Source organism: Callorhinus ursinus, unplaced genomic scaffold (genome assembly GCF_003265705.2).
Source record: "Callorhinus ursinus isolate GAN/ISIS: 27379988/994484 unplaced genomic scaffold, GSC_fseal_2.0 scaffold2, whole genome shotgun sequence".
NCBI lineage: Eukaryota > Metazoa > Chordata > Mammalia > Carnivora > Otariidae > Callorhinus > Callorhinus ursinus.
In genome coordinates, this window is record NW_027397064.1 from 23,150,794 (window position 1) to 23,162,887 (window position 12,094).

General features: G+C 33.8%; 1 protein-coding gene across 8 annotated transcripts in view; it reads left to right on the plus strand.

Annotated features, from left to right (window-relative positions):
* The window catches only part of ERBB4 (erb-b2 receptor tyrosine kinase 4), a 1,101,497-nt gene that overhangs the window by 408,063 nt on the left and 681,340 nt on the right, over positions 1 to 12,094 (plus strand). For 7 of the 8 annotated variants that reach the window (XM_073879088.1, XM_073879094.1, XM_073879096.1 and 4 more), the window contains exon 2: positions 9,628 to 9,779. In XM_073879088.1, the coding sequence (XP_073735189.1) occupies positions 9,628 to 9,779 (152 nt within the window). The remainder of the gene's footprint in view (positions 1 to 9,627; positions 9,780 to 12,094) is intronic. The other variant, XM_073879091.1, reaches the window with a different exon arrangement.

Below are 12,094 nucleotides of genomic sequence, written 5' to 3' on the forward strand. Positions count from 1 at the left end.
AATTGGACATGTTATAAGAATAACCTGTTGGGAAGACTAATTAGGGTAGACTACTCACAAGACATATTCATAAACAGGAGACAATCATGTGTAATTTTTATATCTATCATTTTTTTGTCATCACCAATGAGATGGTTTCCTTTTGCAATATAATTTAACAGTTTAAACAGCTTTGAGGGCATTTAAAGACTATTGTAGGTAAACAAGAGGTAAAAGATCAATTAAATTTTAGATGGATCAGTATATGTAGTCTACTGATTTACCTTTCATCAGTTTGTGCTATAGAATGCCTGTCTTTCCTAGCTACAGCTCTATTAGTGAAGGTCTACAATGCCAAATGCCCTTTTCATTTGGCTCAAGTATCATTTAGAAAATGTTTTCGTTAATTTCAGCAGCTTCTCTCTTTTGTTACTTTGGGAGTCAGTAAAATAGTGGTAGAAAACGGATTCAGAGAATAGAGGGTCACTTTTTTTTTTTAAAGGTACCAAATTTTTACATTGAAAAATATTTTATTTCCAGCTTATATAATGTAAGTTACAAACCAGATTTCCTATTTTGGCATTAATTTTGTAATACCTTTAAAGTTAATTGTAAAGAATACAAAATTTCTGAAATATAAACCCATTTTCTTTATTTATCATTTTTGGGCATAATTATTCATAAAAGGACCAAAGCATAAAATACCTGAAAAACAATATAATAAGAATGTTTTATTAAATTCATACAGGAACATATTTAACTCCATCAGATACATAAGCCAACTTGAGTGTGTGTGTGTTTTAATTTATACTCAATAAAATTTAAGTTTTAACTGTAGAGATCTAGGTAATCACCCTGGTCAGTATGCAGATAGTTCTGCCATCTCCCAAATTCCCCTGTGGTCTTTAGTCAGACCCTCACTATCCCTCTTCCCCACCCCCTAGCAACCACTAATTTGTTCTCCACCCTTGTAGTTTTGTCTTTTTACAAAATGATGTATCGATAGAAACATGTAGCTTTTTAGATTATATGTAGCCTTTTGAGTCCTGCTTCTTTCAGTCAGTATAATGCCTTTGAAAATTTTCCATGTTGATATATCAATCATCTGTTCATTTTATTGCTGAGGAGATATTCATGGAATGTATATAGTTTATCATTTCACCCATTGAAAGACTTTTTAGTTGTTTCCAATTTTTTGTGAATTTGAATAGAGCTCCTATAAACATTCATGTACTTAATTTTCTCTTCCTTGTGATTTTAATAGCATTCTTTTCTCTACGTCACTTTAAGATTATAGCACATAATACATGTAACACACAAAATATGTGTTAATCAGCTGTTGATGTTATCAGTAAGGCTTCCAGTCAACTCTAGGCTATTTATTAGTTAAGTTTTGGGGGAAACAAAAGTTATAAGAGGATTTTTGACTGCATGGGGTGTCAGTGCCTACATTGTTCAGGGTCAACTGTACTTCTGATCAACTGCTATAAATTAAAGATTCCCTCCTCGGGTGCCATTAAGTTGCTAGAGCAGCTCACAAAACTCAGAGAAACATTTTACTTACTAGGTTAGCGGTTATAAAAGGTTATAAGTCAGGAATAGCCAGATGGAAGAGATGTGCAGGGCAAGGTATGGGGAAAGGCTGGGAGCTTCCAAACTCTCCCAGAGCATCAACATATGTTCACTGTTAACCTTAAAAATAAAACTGCCAGTTATTTTACTAGCAAAATTGGGTTTATTTGGGAATAGCAGAGAATTGCAATCCAGGATGAGCAGGTTGCTGTAAAACTATGTGAAAATCCCCTCATGTACATATTTTTATGCAAACATAATTCTTCATTTATCTAGGGATCTACAAATGGGATTGCTGGGTCATTTGATAAGTGTATGTTTAATTTCTAAATTTGTAAGATGTTGCCACAGTGCGACCTCCTCAAGAGCATCCAATGAATTCAACCCATTACATAGTGTAGAGTAGATTTTAAGTAAATATTTTAGAAATAAATTCAATCACAGAATTTTTTAGCTGGAGGAAACATAAAGATAGCTTATTTGAGAAAAGAGAAAATTGGAACCAATGAGAACAGAATAATTGTTCAAGTTTACATGGCTAACAAGTGCTGGAGCAGTGGAGTCCCAACCTCTACTTTCTTTGTCCAGTGCTCATTCTTTTAGATCAGACTGATTGAGTACATCACCGTGCAAGACTTATATTTTAATCTGCTTTAATATATTGCATAATGCACACACACTATATACTACATATTTGAATAAATGGCAATACCTAACATTGAGCTCTGTCAATGAGTCAGACATTGTGCAAAGCAAGTTACACATAGAGATTGATTTAATCCTCACTACTGCCTATTAGATGGTGGTTGTTATTATGTCCATTTTACAGAAGAGGAAATAGAATGACAGAGTCTGAGTAACTTGCCCAAGATTAAATAGTAGGCCAGTGATTGAGCTAGATTTTATGCTGGACATCTGGCCCTGGGCCCTGTGTTCTTAACCCCTAAACTGGATTTATTATTAAAAATAGTGCAAAATCCTACTTTATAGATATAGAAACAGAGACTCTAAATAGTGAAGTTACTTGACGAAGTTCAACATTCAGCTTTTAAAAATGGAAAAACCAACATATTTGATCCTGGCTCAGTTATGGTTCTTAGCGACTCCAAAGTCCATTTATTTACTCAACAAATATTAACTGAAAGTCTACTATGTGCCTGCTCTTTTAGGTGTTGAGCAGACAAAGGGATTGCCTCCTACACAGCTTGCATTGTAATGTAGAGACATATAATAAACAAGTAAACAAGAAAAATGTGTAATGCAATTTCAGATAGCAATAAAACAAAAATAAGAGAAGGCGAAGAAGACAGAGCATGATGTATGAGAACCTGCTACTTACCTTAGATAAGGCTATTTTGAAGGAGTGACATTTGAGCAAAGATCTGAATACAGGTTCTTACAGGCCATGTTGAAAAGTTTGGATTTTATAATAAGTATGATTAGAAGCCAATGAGTGTTTTCAGTAGTGGAGCGATGTGAATGATTTATGTTTTTAAAAAGATCGTTCTGGACCCTGTGCGGAGAGTAAATTAATCAGGACATGTAGGGAATCCAGGAAATCAGAAAGGAGCCTACTGTCAAAGTCGAGGGAAAAGATAAGAGTGATGTGTATTAAATGATTATAATAGTGGAAGTGGCAAATTTGGCTTTATTTGCAGATATATTTTGAACATAGGGCTGCCCAAACTCACAATCTCTATGTAACTGTAATAGCACTCATTAATAGTGACCCAAAATGTTGGCTACTTAATAGTAATAATAAAACTAAAGAAAATAAAGAAAATAAAAATATTTTATTTTTTGAGATTTACTATAGCTCCAGATTTTTTTTTATAGCTCCAGATTTTTAAATGCCCAAGAACGTGCATTAAACTAAAGCATATTTATTATGTTAATGCTTCTGAAAAGGAAAGTACTTATTATTAAATCAGATAGAAAAATTAGAAAATTTATCAGGTTACCACATATGTATTTTTTATGCAGACAGTCCCTGAATCATTCACATACAATGTATGGCATATATATATATATATATATATATATAAAAAACATATATATATTTATTTATATATATCACTCATTGCTTCTTTACTATGTATCTTGTACAACCACATTTAATCAATATATATTTTTTCCATGATACTAGGTCAACAGTAGATGCTAAATAAATAGTTATTCCTTTCTTAATTCGTATCTCATATAGGCATTTGATTTGAAAGTTAGGCAAAAATTTGATTCATTGGTTGATTGCTTTTACTCACTTGTCTATCTTGTGTAGTAAGTGGAAGGCTAGTTTCCATAGCCATAACAAGCCTGGAGGCAGTAATTCATTTTTAGTATTAATATGGATATTGTTAATGTTTTGTCATTCCACTTCTAATGTATTTTCCCCCTGAATCAGATAATTTTGTTAACCTGCCTTTGTATATTGTTACAAGATCCTGGTTATATTCCTTTTTTTTTTTAAGATTTTATTTATTTATTTGACAGAAAGAGAGACAGCGAGAGAGGGAACACAAGCAGGGGGAGTGGGAGAGGGAGAAGCAGGCTCCCCGCTGAGCAGGGACCCCGATGTGGGACTCCGTCCCAGGACCCTGGGATCATGACCTGAGTGAGCTGAAGGCAGATGCTTAACAACTGAGCCACCCAGGTGCCCCTCAAGCTCTTAATTATATTCCTAATTTTTTTACTGAAGAAGGATTATGTCGTTCACTCACTGTGAGAAATAGATCTTAAGTCAAGAGGAATAAAAAGCCCATGTTTGCAACTATAGCTACATTTGTAGCAGAATCAATACCAAATAGAATAATTGGTGATTTCATTACCGCCTCACATACAGCTTTACTGCTGGAGTTACAGTGGAATGAAAACTCTAGGAAGCCCAGGTAAATTCAGGACTTTTGAGGCTTTAAGTATTATAGGTTTATAGTTTAAGGACTTCATAATAGTGTTGACAAAAGGGACTGAATTTTGTTAAACTTGTTTTGGCTGGTAAGGAAGATTTTTTCAATTCTGTTTGATAAACAACTGTGAAATCAGTGAAACTTAATGGTTTAAGCATTGTCTTGTATAGATTGCCTGATGGTAAAATAGATTGACAAATGGAAGTTGTGAGGTGTCCTTCAGTGAAGGCTTCATGAAGAGAAACACAAGTGATTTTTATGCATCCATCCAAACTAGTTCTCTTAAAATCAAGTCTGCCTTTCAAGATGAAAGTTATGAAGAGCATACTCATCATTATAAATAGCAGTTTGAATCAAAAATAAATATATAGAAAAGCCTCCCTGAGACAAAACTTTTCCTAAATTGAACTGTGTATAGTAAAAACTCCAAATACCAGGATGTTTGGAGAATAGAGTATTCTAATTAATCAGATTTTCTGTTTATTGGAGGATTTTTTGTTGTTGAAAAATATTTCTAACCATACTCATTACGATTTTATGTTTTCATATGGTATATACAAAACGCAGCTGATCACCTATTAAACAATGGAAACTTTTCTGAATTGAGAGTTATTTTCTGAATACCAGTTATTGTTTTTATAGCAAGTATATGTATATTATTAAATGATAATTTATTACAAATCACTGTGCTTAAGCTCAGCAAATACCAAAAAAAAACACAATAAATTGCACCACTCTTCAAAGAGTTTATAGCCTTTGTGGGTTTCTTATGTAAAGAGATTATTATAATAGTAGTTAATAACTAATAAAAATTTCATAATATATAATATATAACTTTATATAAGTTAATATATAACTGTATATACACATATATATGTATATACATATGTACATACATATATATGTACATATACATACATACACATATACATGCATATATACATATATACATACATGTATGTAGGTACATGTGTATACATACATATATACATATATACATACACACATACATACATATATACATATATGTACATATATAATATATATAATATATATACATACATATACATATATATACAATATATACATATATAATATACATATATATAACATAATATATAACTTTAATATATACACAGGATGAGAAACATGGAAAAATACTTAGTTATTACAGTTATATGAATAAATGTTTCTTCCAAAATCTGCTTAAGTTTCTACAGAAAAGGTCAGAATATCTAAATATTTTAGAAAACTTTTCATTTGGATGTTTGCATATTGATTTTTATATATTGATATTAAAGTACAGGTTTTATTTCCAATTGAAAGAAACTTGTACAACATAAGTTGTATATAAATTGCAATGTGACATTGTATATATTTTAGAAATAGTGCAGCAAGTTTATTAATCGATGTATAATTTCCCCATCAGTAGTTGTATTAAAATATAGGCTTGTTCTCATTGGAATTTAAAATAATTGAAATCTATATTTCATAAACCCATATCATAGTACCTTTTCTCAACAGACATTTTACAAGTTCATAAAGATTTTGTTGTAAATTTGCTAGGAGCAATAAAATAAAGATTATGGATTAAGGGTGTTTTCTAGAGAGTCTCTACAGTATATTGGGGAAAAAGAAAAAGGCTGGACTTTGATACTGGCTGATAAGGATCATGTACATGAATCAATCAATTCTTGTTTTCCTGCTTATGTTGAATAATATTGTACTTATCAAAAGAAATTCATTTTTTTCTTAGTGCTTATTAGTCTTAATAAGTGAACCTCCCACAGAATCAGTAAAATGTTCAAATGATCAAGAATTATTTTTTAGTTTCTTCAGAAACAGACTCTTAACTGTAGAGAACAAGCTGATGATGACCAGAGGAGAGGTGGGTGGGGGGATGGGTGAAATAGGTGATGGAGATTAGGGCCCTTGTAGGGGCAACTCGGTGGTTAAGTGTCTGACTCTTGATTTCGGCTCAGGTCATGATCTCAGTGTTGTGAGACTGAGCCCCGCACTGGGCTCCATGCTAGGCGAGGAGCCTGCTTAAGATTCTTTCTTTCCCTTCCTCTCTCCTCTCTCCCTCTCCCTCTACCCCTCCCCCAACATTTGCACAAGGGCTCTCTCTCTCTCTCTCTCTCTCTCTCTCTCTAAAAAAAAAAGAAAAAAAAAAACAGGAGGGCATCTCTTGTGATGAGCACTGGGTGTTGTGTATGTGTTGAATCACTAAATTCTACATCTGAAACTGATGTTACACTGTATGTTAACTAACTGGAATGTAAATAAAAACTAAAAAAAAAAAATGATTTTGTACTTTCATTCTGAATTGAAGTTAGTCAAACAACCAGACAAAATAGTAAAAATTACTTAAGGTCAAAAGCATATAACTTAACTAGAATTTAATCCTTCCTCTGTATAATATTTTTGTAGCTATAATCAGAATTCACCATTATCTTTATGTTAATGATAATAAAGCAATGTAAAACCTTAATTGTTTGAAAACCCTGGTTCATTTTAGCTCATTTTTCAGCAAATATCTAGGGTGTGTCCCTAGGTCTTATGGTCTAAGATGGTGGTTCAAGGTTTAGCCATCCCATCCCCATTCCAGGCAGCATATTGGAGGAAGATGTGAAGAAAAGAGGCAAAGTCGGCTCCAGCCATGTTTTAAATGAAGTTCTGGCAAAGTGTCATACAACATTACCTCCAAGGGAAGCAATGAAATGAAATCTTTATTTGGGGTGGCCACCTGCCCAGCTGAAGGTTGTGTAGTTTATTACTCTGGAGGAGGAAGAGAATGGATATTGAGGATTCCAGAAGTCCTTGCCTCTGTCCCTAGCACTGTACAAAAACTACATTCTCAAAGGCAACAAATGAAATCCAGCATGGTGTGTGCGAGACTTGGCACTCACAAAGGGAGAAGGTGGGGGAGTAGCTTGGAGGTGATAAGCTGACAGGACCCTAGAGAGAGGAAATGATTTTTAACATTTCTTTATATGTTAGATTTCAGAAACAGTCTAAAGATTATGTATTGGTTTTCTAGAGCTGCTGTAACAAAGTACCGCAAACCAAAAAGCAACAGTAATTTATTCTTTCACAGTTCTGGAGGCTAAAATTCAATATCAGGGTGTCAGCAGGGCCTCTGCGACTGGGTAGAATCTTCCCTTGCCTCTTCCTAGCTTCTAGGGAGGGCCATCAATTCTTGTCATTCCTTGGAGTGCAGCTGTATCTTTTCCTCTATAGTTACACGTTTTGTTTTGTTTCTTGCACCCACCCCCACCCCGCCGCTGTGTGTCTTTGTGTCCACATGGTATTTTCCTCTTCTTAGAAGGACACTATCATGGGGCGCCTGGCTGGCTCAGTCGTTAAGTGTCTGTCTTCGGCTCAGGTCATGATCCCAGGGTCCTGGGATCGAGCCCCACCTTGGGCTCCCTGCTCCGCAGGAAGCCTGCTTCTCCCTCTCCCACTTCCCCTGCTTGTGTTCCCTCTCTTGCTGTGTCTCTCTCTATCAAATAAATAAAATAAAATATTAAAAAAAAGAAGGATACTATCATATTGGATTTAGGACTTACCCTAAGGTCTTCATCTTAACTCGATTACCTCTACAAAGACCCTGTTTCCAAGCAAGGTCATAGTCACAGATACCAGGGGTTTAGCTTTCAGTACATCTTTTAGAAAGTCACATTTCCACTTTTAAAAGAATATTTCTAGATAATATACTTTTTGATGAACTTTAGACATTCAGGCAAGAAAAGATTGTGGTTTTTTTGTTTGTTTGTTTTAGCACTGAGCTTCCCTATGGCAAAGGTCTACATTATTCTTCAAGACTTTTAGATTTAGATTTTTGTTATTTTTGATGTGTCAGTAGGCAAAAACAGTTGTTAAGATGGTCTTAATTATTGGAATGTATCCATCTAGATATTTTTTTTTCTTTTGTGTATGGAAACCCATTTGTTTGAAACCCATTCCCTTGAATACCACCAAAGCATTATGACTTGTCATTTCTGTGTGCCTAACATATAACTGTTTATATGACTTCATTACACAGCTCTGTTCTCTTCAAAGTTTACACTTTATAACTTGCCTTAATTTGGATATATTATGTAACTTACTCAAAGAAGATTATTTCACATCCATTTCAACTTTCCATACTATTATTACAAGATTCATAATATAGGTTTATTTTAGTCTATTGAAGATGAGTTAGTGTATTATATGATAAAGATCTTGTATAGGCAGATATAGAAACCATGAGAAGTAATAACTAAAACTCTGACTTCTGGAAGACAAGGAAAATATCGACATAGAAAGTAAAGAACACACATGTGTGTACACTCGGTGCTCACCTGTGAACAGACTCAAGATCTACGCTGTCAAAGAAGGCAGACTGAGATCCTTTATATCAGTCCGTTATACCTTAGAATACTAACAAATTATACAGAGTGATGACCCAAGTGATACCAATCAAAGCTCATATTTTGTAACATACTCTGTTTCTAGCATGTTTAAAAAGTATAGACTACAAATGTGATTGTTTCAATTTTCGCTCTTTGCTCTGTTTCTTTGGAACCCCTGCCCTCTTAGTCTCTGTGCTTCGTGCATGCAGTTTAGGAATATAAAACTGATATCACTTATATGTCTTATCTAAAAAAGCCGAACTCATAGAAACAGAGAGTAGAGTGTGGCTACCAGGGCCTTAGGGGTGAGGGAAATGGGGAGATACCGATCAAGGGTACAGACTTCCAGTTATGAGATGAGTAAGTTCTGAGGATCTAACATATAGCATGGTGACTATAATCAACAATACTATATTATATACTTGAAAGTTGCCAACATAGTAGATCTTAAATGTCATAATAGAAAAGAAATGGCGATTATGGGACAAGATGAAGGTGTTAGCTAATGCTATGGTGGTAATAATTTTACAGTATGTAAGTGTGTCAAATATATTGTATACCTTAAGGTTATACACTGTTATGTATCAATTATAATATAGCTGGGGAAAAATAAAAGTGAAGATATATCTATGTGGTTTATGGGTGTTAATGACATTCAAAATATTTTAATTTGTGAAAACAAAGGAGAGTGTGTGGGAGAGAGAGTTGAGGGAGACGTTGTCATTGTGCATGTCATGGAGAGGTTATATAACTTCCCCTGTATCTTCTTGTCTTGGCAGTGTGTGCAGGAACAGAGAACAAGCTGAGCTCTCTCTCTGACCTGGAGCAGCAGTATCGAGCCTTGCGTAAATACTATGAGAACTGTGAGGTAGTCATGGGCAACCTGGAGATAACCAGCATCGAGCACAACCGGGACCTCTCCTTTCTGCGGGTAAAGCTGTCTTTCTTTCTCTTCTCTTCTCTGTGGGTGGACAGTGATGTCACAATGCATAAAGACAGACCAGCTTGCTTGTACTTGATGGTGATGCTCTTCTGCCCGGCAGCGACCATGACTGTAGGCAGAAGATAAGAGTTATCAAGGCATGCCTGGGAAAAGAACAAGAGTAACAATGCCATCATGACTGACACCTTGAGTTCAGAACAGTTACTGTTACTCTAAGATTGATAAAAGATCCTGTCAGCCTGTGGTACATGATATCTAGCAAGTCTGTTTTTTTTTTCTTCTCGAATTGCAGGCAAGAGGAGAACTGTTAGGCTGGGGACTAGGCGAGTCAGAGGACCAGTCAGATAAGAATAGGTAACTTCAGTAATCTCGCTTTCTGTCCCTTTACTGTCACTTCAGAAATTTCAGACTACTCCATATTACAATAATAAGACTAATACTGTTATCTTTAGAAGAAAAATGACATCTGTTTTTGAAAACCCACAAATTACTTAAATTAGATACAGGGAATTATCAGTACTTATGTAGGTTGATACATGCATGCGCATAAATGCATATGTGTGTATATAAAGTTACTCAGAGACAACCAGTCCTTTTGCAAACTTGTTTGGGCTCTCATTTACATCCTTAGTCTGTTAAACAGACTATCAGTGCTTTGTGGCTTCAGTTTCTTATGTTTCGCTTTAACCAGAATAGGTAATAGGAAAATCTGAACTTCAAAGAGATATGGTCTTCTGCATACCTGTGAATTTATTCTTTATATAAGAACTATTATGTATTTTAAATAACAGCATCTGTATAATAGATTTGATTTTTTTCAGTAGTATTTACACATTTTTAGGAGTACTGTCTTGTGTAAACCAAGACAAAAGTATCTCAAATACTGATACAGTAAACTATTTGGGATATAGTGAATTATTTAAAGAACTATGATAATTTAAATAATTCTGCACTTAGATAAGTAGTAAAAAAAGGCAATGATTTTTAAATACTTTGAATTTACATAACAAATATATCTAGAAGGGTAGCAATCTCAGAAAATAAACCACCTCAAAATTTAAGTAACACTATGAAGCTTATGATACCTGTTAATAAAATGACTATCATACTAGGATCAGTATAGGGGCTGAAGGTATTTCCATATTCTGCTGCTTGATTAGCAGAGTGCTGGTTCTATGAGTTATATGTCAAAACTTTTTAATAATTATGAAATTTAGTTATGACATTTTTGTTTATCAAAAGTAAATAGTAAAAATTATCTAAGTTCCAGAATGTGAGAGCCTTAGAAGAGCTTAACACTTTTTTTTTTTCTTTTTTGGACTATTGTTTCAAGAAGAGAATACTTGTAAGCTATCCTAGAATAGCCACTTCAAAGGAATGCATTATTAGGTATTAAAATTTGTTTACAAGCTTCTAACCTGTACTTTCAGATAGATTTTATTCTTCAACATCAAAATAAGATTTTGATGGCATATGAACTGATTTGCTTAGAAATGCCAAGAACCTCAATGATGTTACAGAAAAGGAAAATTGAGAGCTGAATTCTGAATCAGGGAAAAGAAATAGGTTAAATAGTTTATTCAATCAGAATAATATGAGAAAATTTTAAAAGGCAGTCTAAGATCTTTGTTTTTCTTCTTGTGTTTACTTGGCTTTGCTGTACACGGAACAAGATTCCACGGGCTTAACAAAATATAGTCATGGATATTGTAAATGGCAGTCTTTAAAATAAGCAACATAAAATGTCATGATCATTATATATTTTATAATTTTAAAATTCTTAAGCTCTTATACGGTAAAGAAGAGAGTGATCAAAAAATAGATCCAAGTCAATTTTTAATATTTAGAAATAGGAAAGTAACCTACAGATCTTTGATCAACATGGTCTATATTGTTGGATATTCTACCTTTTTAAGAACCATTTTGAGTAAAAAGTAAGACAATAGAATAAACAGATTTGGGAAAGAATAAAATAAGTATGACCAAGGTTTCTACATGAAACAAGAATTAGTTGTTTCTTTAAATAAATAATTGTTGATACCTACGTAGCATCTCTAAAAGTTCATGTAAACTTTATACTACCCCATGATCATATTCTTTTATTGTCATCTACTGATTTAAAGATAGCTCTAATAGTTTTTTTTCCCCTAATAATAACACCTTTTTTGTTGTTCCACTTATCTGTTGTTCCTTTGGAAAAGAGCGATTTCTAGTCATGACATATATGTATTCACTCAACAGATGGTCTTAGCCCAAGAATACAATAGCAAGTAATATATTGTCCTTGACTTCAACAATCTCGC